General features: G+C 50.0%; 1 protein-coding gene and 2 non-coding genes across 3 annotated transcripts; all 3 read left to right on the plus strand.

Moving 5' to 3' along the window:
• The first annotated feature begins 1,261 nt into the window (after positions 1–1,261).
• Positions 1,262–10,406, plus strand: RPS3 (ribosomal protein S3). Its single transcript, XM_053310958.1, has 7 exons — positions 1,262–1,418; positions 2,527–2,657; positions 4,802–4,895; positions 6,473–6,567; positions 7,299–7,486; positions 9,097–9,293; positions 10,337–10,406. The coding sequence occupies exons 1-6, from the start codon at positions 1,389–1,391 to the stop codon at positions 9,288–9,290; spliced, it is 732 nt and encodes a 243-aa protein (XP_053166933.1). The 5' UTR covers positions 1,262–1,388; the 3' UTR covers positions 9,291–9,293; positions 10,337–10,406.
• Positions 4,952–5,099, plus strand: LOC128352673 (small nucleolar RNA SNORD15). The gene has a single exon (XR_008320569.1). It is a non-coding gene; the product is annotated as a small nucleolar RNA SNORD15 (small nucleolar RNA).
• Positions 6,963–7,110, plus strand: LOC128352672 (small nucleolar RNA SNORD15). Its single transcript, XR_008320568.1, has one exon. It is a non-coding gene; the product is annotated as a small nucleolar RNA SNORD15 (small nucleolar RNA).
• Positions 10,407–15,465: the final 5,059 nt, after the last annotated feature.

A 15,465-nucleotide genomic window follows, 5' to 3' on the forward strand; every position in this document is an offset into this window, starting at 1 on the left:
CTTTCAGTCCTTCTCCTGTACACGAAGGTAAGGTAAAGTGTGCTGTTGAGTTGGTGTCAACTCCTGGCGACCAACCACAGCGCCCTATGGTTGTCTTTGGTAGAATATAGGAGGGGTTTACCATTGCCATCTCCTGTGCAGTATGAGATGATGCCTTTCAGCATCTTCCTATATCGCTGCTGCCCGATATAGGTGTTTCCCATCGTCTGGGAAACATACCAGTGGGGATTCAAACTAGCAACCTTCTGCTTGTTAGTCAAGCATTTCCCCGCTGCGCCACTTAAGGTTGTATATTCTTATTGATTTTTCTGTCCTCGTTTATAGTCCAAGAGACTGTTGAGGCAGTCTGTGATCAAAGCCAGTGTGGTGTAGTGGTGAGAGTGCTGGACTAGGACCGGGGAGACCCGAGTTCAAATCCCCATTCAGCCTTGACAGTTGCTGAGTGACTCTGGGACAGTCACTTCTCTCTAAGCCTAACCTACTTCACAGGGTTGTTGTGAAACTCAAGTATGGAGTACACTGCTCTGGGCTCCTTGGAGGAAGAGCGGGATATAAAATATAAAACACAAATAAATAAATAAATAAATAAATATTCAGCTGGTGCCTCCCTTAGCTACTGGGCGTGGGCCTTCGTCCCGGGCCCTTGTATTGTTGCAGCAGCAATCCCCCAGTGGATTCCTGCAACATTGCTGTCTTCTCCCACTTGCTCCCTCTCCAAAAATGAGGACATGGTTGCACGTTGTTGTTGTTAACCCCTTCATCCCTTTGCGGAGGAAGGGGGTGGGTGGGAGAAGGCATTCACCGCACGAAGGTCCTTGGTGGTGGGTCATGGCCCCACTGGGCCAAACCTGGCTGCTGTGGTGGCCACCAAGGGTGGAAGCGCTTTTGCTTTTTTGCACTGCTTTGCAGAAGGAAACGCTGTAATAGGGTTTCATTGGCAAGGAAGGAAAAGAAAGTTCCTTGCTCTCTATCTTAGAGGGCGAGGGAAAGCTTTATTGCTATTGCTGCCTGTTGCTGCTGCAGAGTCGGGGGCGGTGGGAGGCACCTCAAAATGCCGCCCTGCTCAGTATGCTCCGCCTACAGTACTTTTCTCTGCGGAGGTGCTGACATTCTTCTTCCTCCTTTAAAAAAAAAAGACTACATTTCCCAGGACGCACTTCTGCACCAACGTGATCGTTGCGAGCCAATACAAACAGTGGACAGGCAGGGCACGCCCCCTCCACCCACAAGGGCTCACGCCGAAGACACGGCAACTACATTTCCCACCATGCATGGCGTCACCCGTCGCCGCGTGACAAGCACAGGCCAATAGAGAGCAGCAGAGCGACCCTATAATCCTCAGCTGTGCCGGAAACGGCCTCTTTTCCGCCCGGGCGGCACTGCTCAAGATGGCGGTGCAGATCTCGAAGAAGCGAAAGGTGAGCGTCTCGGGGTGCACTTGAGGCCGAGGGCGGCCGCGTGGATGGGGAGCGGGTGGAATGGCGGCATCGTGAGCGGCAGCGGGCCTTGCGGTGGGACTGGCGCGGCGTGGTGAGGCCTCCCGCGCGGTGAGGCCGGCGGATGGATATGGATTGAGGCTGCCCCCTGCCTGGGCCTGGCTTGAAGAGTATCGGAGAACATGGCGGGAGGGCAGAGGCGCAGTGGTCGCGGGTGGCGCTGCCCGAGACTGGGACTGAGTTCGAGAAGGCGTCTTGAGACCTAAGAGGGCTTCTATCGGGGCGAGTCTCTGCTTGAAAAGAGCCCCCCCCCCCGAGCGACTCATCCAACCCAGCATCCAGTCGCCAACGGTGGGTAGCCAGATGCCTCTGGGAAGCCCATGGATAAGCCATGAAAGAATAAGCCTGCAGCAATGGTGGTTTACAGATAGACTGCCTCTCTGCATGGAGGTTCCACTGGCCTATTTGGTCTAATAGCTGTGGATGGACTCAGCCTTATAAAGTGTTCTGAGCCTGTAGTGTTCTGTAGCAAAACCCAGGAGGATTCCCCCACCCGCCCGCCCACCCCAGAGAGAAGTAGGAAGGCAAGGTGGGCTCCTTGGAGGAAGAGCGGGATATAAATGTAATAATAATAATAATAATAATAATATACTTGGTCTTTAAATGCAGGAGCTCTAGTGGGGGGAAGGTTCCAAGAGGCGAAGCGATTTGCCTGTTTGCAAGCTGTAGGTTGCGTCTATGGTTCGCCACTGTTTTTGAGTTGAAAGTAAATCCTAGTGGTGATTCTCTTGCTTTACATAAATAAACAAGCTGGCAAAATAGAATACGGAACTGCGCCCATTGTGCAAACCTTCACGAGGAGGCTGCACAAGCCGGCTTTTGCTCTGCTTATGGATGGAAGGTGAACGTTTAGCATCTTCCTTGTTTTATCAGGGCAGAACTGTTTGCATCCTTGGTCTGCCAGATGCTAGCTTCACTCCTTGCTAACTTGGTTCTTGGGAGGAATGTGGGTCTCTAGGGTGAAACTAATGTGGCAATTGAAAAACCTCGACTGACTTCTCATAACCTGACTTGGCCCGATCTCTCTTAGTTTGTGGCTGATGGGATCTTCAAAGCTGAACTGAATGAATTTCTGACTCGGGAGCTGGCCGAAGATGGCTACTCGGGAGTGGAGGTCCGGGTCACCCCAACCAGGACAGAAATCATCATCCTCGCTACCAGGTGACTTGCCTGTCTGCCTTGCGGGTAAACAGCCTCGCCTGTCACCATTTGTGAGAAGGTGCTAGTTCTGTGCTAGAGAAAACTTCTGAAAGGGGGGATTGCCGGGGGGGTGGTTCTCGGAGTAGAGGTGTATGAAAAGAGAGGAGAGCTGGTCTTGCGGTAGCAAGCAGGACTTTTCCCCTTAGCTAAGCAGGGTCCACCCTGGTTGCATCTGAATGGGAGACGTGATGTGTGAGCACTGCAAGATATTCCCCTCAACAGGGGATGGAGCCGCTCTGGGAAAAGAGCAGAAGGTTCCAAGTTTCCTCCCTGGCAGCATCTCCAAGATAGGGCTGAGACAGAGATACCTGCCTGCAAACTTGAAGAAGCTGCTGCCAGTCTGTGAAGACAATACTGAGCTAGATGGAGCTAGCTTCTTATGGCAGCTTCCTAAGTTTCTGCTCCCTCCTGGCACAGCTGAAGATAAGCACAGAGATGTACACCAGATAAAGGATTGAACCCGTTCTCTCCTCTGTTGGCTGCTGCAAATGAGCTTGGTAGGTTAGCTTAGACCTGGCACGGGGGCATTGACCCCAACAGATCGGATTTGGTGTTCATTCCTAGTGATGTGCACGGTCCGGAGAAGTCTGGACCGGCACCGAAGGGGGGCCTTGTTTCTAGGGCGGGGAGGGCTTGCTTAGTCCTCCCGCCTCCTTGCCCCCGCCAGCGCCCGTATTGAACAGTATAGGGGCGCTGGAAACCAGCCGCCCCCCCGCTGCCGCCGCGGCGAAATAACCCCCAAAGCCAGCCAGCCAGCCCTCCCTCCCTCCCAGCTAGCTGCCCTCCCACCCACCCACCCACCCGCTCGCTCACCCGCTCGCACACTGGATAAAAAACGAGAGGAGCTCCGGCACAGAGCTCCTCTCGTTCGGAAGGCCTCCTGCAGAATGGTGGCTTGCGCGCACCGCAAAGCACGCCGTTCTCCGGAGGCCCGGTCTACCCGCCGGCAAAGGGCCGGGTAGACCGGGCCTCCGATCGCTGAGTAGACCGGGCCTCCGATCGCCGGAGGCCCGGTCTACCCGCCGGGAAAGGGCCGGGTAGACCGGGCCTCCGGCGATCGGAGGCCCGGTCTACTCAGCGATCGGAGGCCCGGTCTACCCGGCCCTTTCCCGGCGGGTAGACTGGGCCTCCGGAGAACGGCGCATGCGCGCGCAAGCCGCCATTCTGCAGGAGGCCTTCCGAACGAGAGGAGCTCTGTGCCGGAGCTCCTCTCGTTTTTTATCCAGTGTGCGAGCGGGTGAGCGAGCGGGTGGGTGGGTGGGAGGGTGGGAGGGCAGCTAGCTGGGAGGGCTGGCTGGCTTTGGGGGTTATTTCGCCGCGGGGGGGGGCGGCTGGTTTCCAGCGCCCCTATACTGTTCAATACGGGCGCTGGCGGGGGCAAGGAGGCGGGAGGGCTAAGCAAGTCCTCCCGCCCTTAAAGGCATACCCCCCACCCGGACCCGAACCAGGCAGGGCCGGACCGGTCCGGCAGTTCGGCCATTCTTTGGAATGGCCGCCGGACCGGTCCGGGCACACTGCTATTCATTCCGTTCCTGTGAAAAGCCTTCTGTCACCACCAGGCCCCAGGGATTTCCCAAACAGAAAGGACAGTGGCCTGTTGTGTTTTTCGTTTTTTTAAGTGAAGATGACAAAGTCAGGCACGCCAGTAGAGAGCACACTCATGGCTTCAGGGCAAACAGTCCAAGGAATGCCTACAGAGTGTGACAGTCCTTTTGAGCCTATTCAGACATTCAGGAAGAGGGTTAAGCAACTCCAGGAATATGGGGAAAGGGATTATTTGCCCCCCCTTGACTTTGCATGCATATAATGCTCCAGCTGTAGGTGTTTTCAAGTAGCTGAGCCCCAGCCCACTTACACACTGGCAGCCCAGCTGCTCCGGATCTTCTACCGATGCCTTCCTTAAACATCTCAATTTCTTCGTGATCTCAGTCAATCCATCCTCTCTGAGTATACCGCTGCACTACCTGGATTGTGCTTAATGCCAGAGGGAATTCTAGAATATCCCCAGGTGACTGCAGGACATGTTACTGTATGTAAAATTGGGTGAACACTCGAATAATCCTGACAGTAGGGGTTTTAACTGTTGCTTTTGTCCTTCCTCTCAGAACTCAAAATGTTCTAGGTGAGAAAGGGCGTCGCATCCGTGAGCTGACAGCGGTGGTCCAGAAGCGGTTTGGCTTTCCCGAAGGCAGCGTTGAGGTAACGGCTGCTTCAGTTCTCACCCACTGATGTTTTTTGCCGGCTTTTTAAGCCCCCTTCAGTGATGATCTGATGACGAGTCAGAAATGGACACCCTCTGCTCAGAATAAACAGCTCAGTGCCACGTTCTGTGATGCTGTGCTTGGGTGCTCTGGGGAAGGTGTCCTGTGCATTGGATGATCTTGAGGCATTTGTCTGAGAAGGGAGAACCCAGAGTGGGGTTTACTGTCTTGACTTGTCTAGAAACCATGTCCAGTTTGACAGCTAGGTATTCGTTCAGATGGGTGTAATCTTAAAATGCTGCTTGTATTTCTAGTTCTATGGGGATATGCTTTCTGAGAGCTAGGATTGAAATCCTATAGACTTGTATGGTTAGAAACTGTTTTCCATGCAGACCCTAATTGGGTAATGGGTTTTTGAATGCATGGAATTTCTAGCCCTCAAGCTTTTTCTACCCTGCCTAAGCATCTGCGTCCCTGCCTAGTCATCTGGTCTTGCTTGCTAGACATGGATTGCCACGTTTGTTCTTACAAACCTAATCTAAGCATTTTGGTCTCCAAACTCTGTATCACAGTTGAATAAGGTGCTTGGTTGGGTATCCTCCATGTACTTTGCAGAGCAGCATAAGCTAAAAAAGATGGTTACCTGCTTGCAGGAGCACACAGTTTAAATTAAAATAGGAGGAAGAGTCAGGCATGCAAGGGTTGATGCAGATCATCTGTCTGCTCAAGAACCAAACCGTGATATAGAAATAGGTTTGGGGCTGATCTGCGTACTGCAGATGGCCTGTAGCCCCTTCTCACAATATCTCAAATGGTTTGGCTCTCATTCTGTGGAGCCGTCCTTTCACACCCAGGCTGTTTTGCCTGCTACTTTGCTCCCAAGTCAGCATTTTAATTGATAAGAGGTTGACAAGAAGTGTGAAGATAATTTAGGTCTCCTTTTGCTGCTGCTGTAGAATTTCACTTCCTCTAAGATGTCAAATACTGGCTAGTATATATTGGATTGGCAGGCCTTCTGGTCTCCTTTTTGGTGCAAAAACGATCTATTAACAGCACTAGTTGGGTCTGGGGCCGTTTCCAGTATGTGTGTCTGCTACAGTCTCTCTATTTTTACAGAGAGCTCTTCTGTTGCGTTCCCAGTCCTTTGTCCTCTTGTGCTTGGCATGTCTGTAAGGATGCTTTCCACAAGTTAGGGCCAAACAAGCTAGGCCCCTGGTTGGCTTGCCACCAACTCTATCCACCCCGGAAGTGTCTGGATGGTTGTGCCTCCAGGTCTGCCAGCTGTTTTGGGACCCACTTGCTCTAAAAAGCTCCTTCATGAGACTGCACAAGGCACAAATTAAGTGGGCCCTTGGCTGAGAAACAAGAGTTTCTGGGATGAGCCTGTGGAGTAGAGAATAACCCCTCGAGCACTGAAAAGGCTTCAGTGAATCCCCAGTAACAGTGTAATTTCTATGTTCATGTAAGTACTTCTGGATAGGCTTGTGGGGGAAGAGGAAGGGGAAGCCTGTGTAATGGACACTGCTGGCCCTGATGCTCATGTTTTGCTGAGAAGTATTTGACCTTCTGTTTCAGCTCTATGCCGAGAAGGTGGCCACAAGAGGGCTGTGTGCCATTGCTCAGGCGGAGTCTCTGCGTTACAAGCTTCTGGGAGGGCTGGCAGTGCGTCGGTGAGTGCTGGGATTGGCTGGGACCCCTTGTGGAGTGTCCTTCTGGGGGCAGAATCTGGCTTTGTCACCACTTGTGAAATGGTTCTTATTTTGATATGCACATCCCATCTGGCGCCGCTGCACATAGGTAGGCAAACCCCATCCTCTCCCCAGTTTCCTGACTGGTAGGTGTGGAGAGAGTTCTGTGCAAGTGTCTCCTCTCTTCTGGTCAGAACCCAAATGAATACAAGTTCTGGTTGGTCACAGTGGCCTCTCATGCATGAAGGCTTGTCACAGTTTTGCTAGCCCTGAAAACCTTGCTGGTTTCTGCTTCTCCCAGTTAGCAACCCTTCTGCAGTTTAAAAGTTAAGCATAACATACTTATTCAAAAGTTGTTCACACTCTGCAAAACTCCCCTTCAGTGATGATCTGATGACGAGTCAGAAATGGACACCCTCTGCTCAGAGTAAACAGCTCAGTGCCACGTTCTGTGGTGCTGTGCTTGGGTGCTCTGGGAAAGGTGTCCTGTGCATTGGATGATCTCGAGGCATTTGTCTGAGAAGGGAGAGCCCAGAGTGGGGTTTGTGACCTTGGGGGGAAAAGTCACTGAAGCCCAACATAAGGGTTTTCTGCTCGTGTTTAGAATTAAATGGCCCAAAGTGGCAAATTAAGGGAGGTGAGCGTGCGCCGCCGCCACCCCACCCCGACGGATGGAACTGCCCCACACAGCTTACTGACGTCTCCCCTTGTAGGGCGTGTTATGGTGTCCTCCGCTTCATCATGGAGAGCGGAGCGAAGGGCTGTGAAGTGGTGGTGTCTGGGAAGCTCCGAGGCCAGCGAGCCAAGTCCATGAAGTTTGTGGATGGCCTGATGATCCACAGCGGAGATCCTGTCAACTACTACGTTGACACTGCCGTGCGCCACGTCCTCCTCAGGCAGGGTAAGTCTGGCAGTCAGCAGCGTGTGGCTTGGGTCTAGAAGGATGCTCCGTGTTGAACCGCCATGGCGGCTTCAGGCCAAGTCGTCGTTGAACAAGCCTTCAGAAAGCTTTGTGCTCCCTCTTCTTTCTCTCTCTCTCCCCCCTCCGCCCCCACCTTCCTTGTTTTGAGTTGTGCCGTAGCTGCGCTGCAAGCTGAGTGGGAAAAAACAGGTTTGCTGCTTGGGGTTACATCATGTACTGCCTGCCACTGACTGTGCTTTTGGAGATGCTGACACTTGCTCTGTTTCATATTTTGATGTATTTATAGGTACTGCTGGCTGCCTTTTGGCACTGTGTTCAAGGTGGAATGTGGGATATAAATATTTAGGTAGTAAATGTATTTGCCAGGTTGGAAAAACTATACTTTGTCTCAAAAACAGGAAAGAAGGAAGGGAATTGCTGTATGCAAGGGGAAGAGGGAACACAGAACCTCGTTGCCATTGAAGAACATAAGAACAGCCCTGGTGGACCAGGCCGCAAACCCATGTAGTTTAGCATCCCATTTCACACAGTGACCCACCAGTTGCTGTTAGGAAGCCTACAGGCAGGAGTTGAGGGCATGCCCCCTTTCCTGCTGTTACTCCCCTGCAACCGGTACTCAGAGGCATCCTGCCTTTGAGGTTGGAGGTGGCCTATAGCCCTCTGACTAGTAGGCGTCGATAGACCTCTCCTCCATGAAGTTATCCAAACCCCTCTTAAAGCCATCCAGGTTGTTCGCTGTCACCACATCTTGTGGAAGAGAAGTCCACAAGTCGATTATGTGTTGTGTGAAAAAGTACTTCTGTTTGTTGGTCCTAGATTTCCTGGCAATCAATTTCATGTGATGACCCCTCGTTCTAGTGTTATGTGAGAGGGAGAAGAATTTCTCTCATCAATTTTCTCCACACCGTGCATGATTTTATAGACCTCGTATCACATCTCCTCAGTCATTTCTTTTCTAAGCTAAAAGGCCCCAGGCTTTGTAGCCTTGCTTTGTAAGGGAGGTGCTCCAGGCCCCTGATTATCTTGGTTACCCTCTTGTGCACCTTTTCCAGTTCTACAATGATCTATAGGTATGGTGACCAGAACTGTATGCAATACTCCCAAGTATGGCCACATCATAGTTTTGTATAAGGCCATTATAATATTAGCAGTCTTGTTTATGTGGTACCAATCAGTTTAGAATTGCATTTGAGCAGCCCTACTACGGGCAGCAGCGATATAGGAAGGTGCTGAAAGGCATCATCTCATACTGTGAGGGAGGAGGCAATGGTCAACTCCTCCTGTATTCTACCAAAGAAAACCACAGGGCTCTGTGGGTGCCAGGAGTCAAAATTGACTTGACAGCACACGTTACCTTTACGAAGATTCCTCAAAGTTGGGTCCTTTTTCTTGTGTTTGCGTATCATTTTGTAGAGGTGCCTGCTTCAGTGTGTTGAAATACTGGCACTCTCATTCCTGTGTATGCATGCAGACAGTGAATGTGTGTCTAGGAGGGATGGCCAAGGCAAAATGAAACAAATGTGAAGAGCTCTGCTGCAGCTGGCGGGCAAGAGACCTTGGTTCTTGACAAGGTTGGCTTCTTTCCTCAGGTGTGCTGGGCATCAAGGTGAAGATCATGCTGCCCTGGGACCCCAGTGGGAAGATTGGCCCCAAGAAGCCCCTGCCGGACCATGTCAGCATTGTGGAGCCCAAGGAAGAGATCTTGCCCACCACGCCCATCTCGGAGCAGAAAGGCACCAAGCCGGAGCAGCCACCCATGCCTCAGCCCGTTCCCACTGCGTAAGGGGTAAGTGGGTTCGCACTTGTATGCACGTGTCTCCCGAAAAATAGTAGGCATGTGTTCCAGGTTACTGCAGGAAAGCCGCATCTGCATTTTGGGGGTTAATTGGATGGACAGTACACCAGCATGCTGATTGGCTTGTGTTCTGCTTTCTTGCAGTTCATCTGGTTATTTGCTGCTCTACAGGAAGAGGCAGCGGGCTTCTGTGCAGCGTGTATAATACTTTAAATGCTCACGGACCTCCTTGCAGAACACACTAAGGGGGCACCCCACCACAGTTCATGGTGGTAGATTGCAGTCCATTAAACTCATGTGCACCCCTTTCACTTCTGCACTGTGGCTAGGTGCACTGCTTCAGGAGTTCATGAATTAACTTCATTATTATTTAGATCCTGATTTTCAGAGATCGTATTCACAGTGGCTTATATACAGTATATAAATTCAGTCCCAGATTATGTTGGTGGACAACTATGAGAAGCCAGGGGATGATATTGGAACCTGTCTCTTGGTTCTTGGGTTTTGCTGTCATTCAGGGGTCTGGTGAGCTCAGCTGGAAGTACATAACAGCCCTGCTGGATCAGGCCCAAGGAAGCCCATCTAGTCCAGCATCCTGTTTCGCACAGTGGCCCACCAGATGCCACTGGAAGCCACAGGCAGAAGTACCTCCTGCCCCAGGAAGTTTGCAGTGGCAGAAATAGCACTGGTTCCTCTCTAACAATATATGCATTCAGCAAAGATAACCCTCAGTATGAGTGACACTAGCCTGAGAAGACCGCGGCTTAATTCCCCTTTCTTTGGAACTGCTCCTCTTAGACTGGGCTGTTCTGCCTGAAGTCTTTGCTGTAAAAGAGCCCCTTAATATGCAGTGCAGTCTTTGATGTGGGGGTTACTCCAAAGTGTGTTGCACCGTTCAGTGGGGCTTGCTCCCAGGAAAGGGGGCATAGGATTGTGGCTTTAATCATGCTGTCTTTTCTGTAAGAGTCTGTCCTTGCAAACCAATAAACTGTAGTCTCTGAAGCACTAATCAAGGCTCTTTGGTTGTGTTGCAGGTTCTAAAACAGATGGAAGAAAACCAGGGTATGTCATGTAAAACTCTCTTAATAAAACCAGAAAAGACAACATGGTGGAGTCTGTTCATCGGTTCGCTTTGCTTTTGGTTCCTTCTGGGGCCTCGAGCTCTTTTGAGTCCAGATCAGCCGCCCTCCTCCTCCTGGTGTTTGACTCTGCTGTGGGCCTTGATGAGGACAGCTCCAAATGTTCCTTGGCGCTGAGCTGAATGCTCTCCTGGCTCAACGCTGGCCTTAGTCGCGGTTGCCACCGGAGGCGGGGAGGTTTGTGGGGGCTCTGGGAGTGTGCGTTTGTCCCCCCTCTCTTTTGCCTAGGATTGCCTAGTCACTAGGATTGCCTAGTCACCTAGACATCTGAAGCAGACACTTTTCAGGGACCTGCACTCTCTATTTGGTGCAAGAGGTAGGCGAGGGTGACACAAATGAAAGAGCCATGGCAGTGGGGTGGGGGCCTCTTCCTAACTGGGCAAGTGGCCTTACCTACCAGAGCCTGCTCAACCCTCTTTCCACCTCCAGTCTGCTGCCTTCTAGGCTTAGCAACAGTCCCAGATTAGTTGGGATATCCTGTAATTCCGGGGGGGGGGAGTGGTCATCCCATTTGTGACACCATCCCACCCGTATTTTGGCACCCCACCCTCCCTGCCTTCATAGGGTAGTTAGGCTAAAAGGTGGGGTGGAGAACAGAGGGCAGGGAGCAATCCCACCTTGGCCCCTCATCTCAGTTGGGCGAGGTCCGCTGCCCAGCAGTTTTCCGCCAGCTGCCCAGATTGTCCTCACACTAGCAACCCGGCGATCAGGGAGAGCCTTTCCCCGCTTTCCTCCTGGGAGAAGGTGGCTGGGGCAAGCCCTTTGCTGCTTCTGTGCCTTAAACTTGCATTCAACAAGAGACTTTTGCTGCCTTCCTGGGGGGACTGCACTGAACCTCTTGCAGGAAGGACAGGGTTAAAAGAAATGGAAGCTAAGCTGGCAGATAATCCGTTTTTATTCATGCCTCCACCCCTGAGACGGCCCCGCCTCAGATGCCCCAACTTCTTGTCCATATTGGCAACCCAAGCTTCTCCCCTAGTGTTCTCACTTAACCACTTAATGTTGCTTGCCAGCAAATTTTAGAAACCTCTTATGTTTTCACTTTTATGCCTTTCGAAACTGGAAATCGGAACATAGGCAGCTGCCATATACTGAGTCAGACCATTGGTCCATCTAGCTCAGTATTGTCTACACAGACTGGCAGCAGCTTCTCTAAGGTTGCAGACTGGAGACTCTCTCGGCTCTGTCTTGGAGATGCTGCCAGGGAGGGAACTTGGGACCTTCTACATGCAAGCAGGTGGGTGCTGTTCCCAGAGTGGCCCCATCCCCTAAGCAGGGAATATCTTAGTGTTCACATGTAGTTTCCCATTCAAATGCAAACCAGGGCAGACCCTGCTTAGCAAAGGGAAAATTCATTCTTGCTACCACAAGACCAGCTACCAAAGTATTGTAGCTTTGTCCTATAAGAAAGGTGATATAGTCCCCTGATCATTTTGGTTGCCCTCTTCTTCACCTTTTTCATTTCTAGAATCTTTTTGAGATACAGTGACTGGAACTGTATATAGTTGCATCATGGTTGCATCATAGAAGCCCATTCTTTGAGAATAAAATTGCCTATAAAACACTTTTCCCCTTAGATGACTCCCAGATTTCACTCCCTCCAGTCCCAAGTCACCCTCAGCATTTTGATGAAGACAGCAGTAGCATGTCCCCAATACCATTAATTCTCATATCAACACCCCCAAGGTTTCTGTGTGCAAATGTAGTCCTAGGTTTTCTAGTTGGTTAAATCCTAGGTAAGAATGTGGTTTGCCGCTTTCTGCAAGCATGTGGCTCACAGCAACTGTGAGAATGCTGGGCTGGGATACACGTACCTTTCCCAGCAGCATTTTGATAACCAGACCTGCAATTCTGTGTGCACACCTGGAAGGAAGTAAAGACCGCCGTGAGACTTGCTTCCAAATAAGGGAACAGTTGCACAATCCCTGCAAAGGGGTGTTGAGGGACGGGAGGAGAATGGAAAGGTTGAAAATGTGAATGGAAAGCAGTATAAAAATCCTGTGAGGTAAACTCACCAGCACCCCACTCAGCACCCTGTTTGTTCTCGCAGATTCTGACAGCCAAAACATCCCACAAGGCATAAGATCTGTGAGTATATTTAAAACACAAATGCCAGTAATCCATCCTCTCCTACTTTAGAGAATGCAGCAAGAGAGTGACACAAGGAACATTATCCAAAGTAATCCTATTGAAATTAAAAGAATCTGTGAAGGAATGCCTAATATCCTTTTAATTTCAATGAGACTACTTTGAGTAAGCCGTTATCCTATCAGCCATTCAGTGGAGGTCTGAGGCTTGAAGGGGAGAAATCTATTTTGTCTGTGCTCAGAGGCTACATCACTTGGGTAGAAGTTTTTAAATGTACTCCTTTTCTAGACAGAAGGAAAAGAGACGGACATGAATAAGTATCCTTGAAACATGCCACAACCTCCTCAAAAGAGGGACACAAGGCCAGAAGCTAGAAGAGCTCCTATAGGTTTCCATCCCTTACAAGAACTGAGGTTTTTTGGTCTCTGGGGGGGGCTCATAAAACAGAGTAGGAGTCACTATATATGCTTTAAAAAGGCACAAGGGTTAGTCCTGCTATTTCTGTCAGATTGGTTTACGGCCCACCCCTAGACTAGGAAAATATTTGCTAAGGCATTTAATAAATTCTCCAAAATAATATTCTCTTCATATAAATCAATGCACTGGTGAATATTCTCCAAGTATGCCTACCACTATTTTGCCACTATCCCCAAGGAAATTAATTCAAGCAGGAGAATGAGGTTTGTTGAAAAATTATGGGCAAAGAAATGGATGCAGAGTCTAAAGCTGTTTAAACAATGAAGCACAGACTGAAAGTGAACACAAATTGCCGCCTGCTTGTGTCCTTCCTGCTGAATAATCATGAGGTGGGATCACATTCTCACTATTACGGAATCCACTAATTTCATTTTATTGTGGTTTTAGGTGTGGGGGGAGCAGGGGAGTGTGCCTTGATCTTAGCTGAAGGCATTATACAGTTTTTGGTGGTCAACAGTGGGAAGTCCTACCTCGTGGTTTGAGCTGGCGTGATTATATTGTTTGGTAGGTAATTTATAGAATTTCCGTCAGAACAGAACTTGGGAAATGTCACCATTTGGACCCTGATAGCTCAGTTGGGCTGAGTGGAGTGTTAAGTGGGCAGTCTTCAATATCTTAACTATGTGTTGCCCAAAAAGTGGGGGGGGGGGAGATCTGTGCTGGTAAAGTGGGGTGTTGTTTTTTTGTGAGTTTGAAGTTCAGTTCTGTGTCCAGCCCCGTTACTGAGGCCTATAAAAGAGCAGCTTGGTCAGAGGTGTGAGAGAGAGAGAAGCAGGCAAACATCTTGGCCTGTGATCATCTTGGTTGCCCTCTTCTACACCACCTCCATTTCCATGTCCTTTTTATTATTATTATTATTATTTATTATTATAATATTTATATCCCGCTCTTCCTCTAAGGAGCCCAGAGCAGTGTACTACATAAGTTTCTCTTTCACAACAACCCTGTGAAGTAGAGAGTTAAGAGACTGGTCCAGAGTCACCCACCAAGTCACATGGCTGAATGGGGATTTGAACTGGGGTCTCCCCAGTCCTAGTCTGGCACTCTAACCACTGCACCACGCTGGCTCTCTTTTTGGAGTGTGGTGATCAGAACTATATACAGTACTCCAAATAAGAACATAAGAACAGCCCTGCTGGATCAGGCCCAAGGAGGCCCATCTAGTCCAGCATCCTGTTTCACACAGTGGCCCACCAGATGCCTCTGGGGAAGCCCGGAGGCAAGAGGTGAGGTTCTGCTCTCTCCTGCTGTTGCTCCCCTGCAACTGGTACTCAGAGGCATCCTGCCTTTGAGGCTGGAGGTGGCCCACAGCCCTCTGACTAGTAGCCATTGATAGACCTCTCCTCCATGAAGTCATCCAAACCCCTCTTAAAGCCATCCAGGTGGTTGGCTGTCACCACATCCTGTGGCAGAGAGTTCCACAAGTCGATTATGCATTGTGTGAAAAAGTACTTCTGTTTGTTGATCCTAGATTTCCTGGCAATCAATTTCATGGAGTGACCCCTGGTTCTAGTGTTGTGTGAGAGGGAAAAGAATCTCTCTCTCTCCACACCATGCCTGATTTTATAGACCTCTATCATGTCTCCCCGCAGTCGTCTTTTTTTTCTAAACTAAAAAGCCCCAGGTGTTGTAGCCTTGCCTCATAAGAAAGGTGCTCTAGGCCCTTGGTCATCTTGGTTGCCCTCTTCTGTACCTTCTCCAGTTCAGCAATGTCCTTTTTTAGATGTGGTGACCAGAATTGTATGCAGTACTCCAGGTGTGGCCACACCATAGTTTTGTATAAGGGCATTATAATATTAGTTTTATTTTCAATCCCCTTCCTAATGATCTCTAGCATGGAATTGGCCTTTTTCACAGCTACTGCACATTGAGCTGACACTTTCAACGAGCTTTCCACCTCAACCCCAAGATCCCTCTCCTGGTCAGTCACCGGCAGCTCAGATCCCATCAGCATATACTTGAAGTTGGGGTTCTTTGTCCCAATGTGCATCACTTTACACTTGCTAACATTGAACTTCATTTGCCACTTTGTTGCCCACTCACCCAGTTTGGAGAGATCCTTTTGGAGCTTGTCATAGTCCGTTTTGGATTTCACTACCCAAAAGTGTTTGGTATCATCAGCAAATTTGGCCTCCTTGCTGCTTACCCCTGCTTCTAGATCAAAGCACCGGTCCCAGTACAGATCCCTGGGGGACCCCACTTCTTACTTCCCTCCATTGTGAAAACTCTCCATTTATACTACCCTCTGTTCCCTGTCCTCCAACCAGTTAGCAATTCACATATGCACTTGTCCCCTTATCCCATGACTGCTAAGTTTCCTCAGGAGTCTTTGATGAGGAACTTTGTCAAAAGCTTTTTGGAAGTCCAAGTATACTATGTCAACTGGATCACCTTGATCCACACACTTGTTGACACTCTCAAAGAACTCCAAAAGGTTGGTGAGGCAAGATTCCCCTTTG

Source organism: Hemicordylus capensis, chromosome 3 (assembly GCF_027244095.1).
Source record: "Hemicordylus capensis ecotype Gifberg chromosome 3, rHemCap1.1.pri, whole genome shotgun sequence".
Classification (NCBI taxonomy): domain Eukaryota; kingdom Metazoa; phylum Chordata; class Lepidosauria; order Squamata; family Cordylidae; genus Hemicordylus; species Hemicordylus capensis.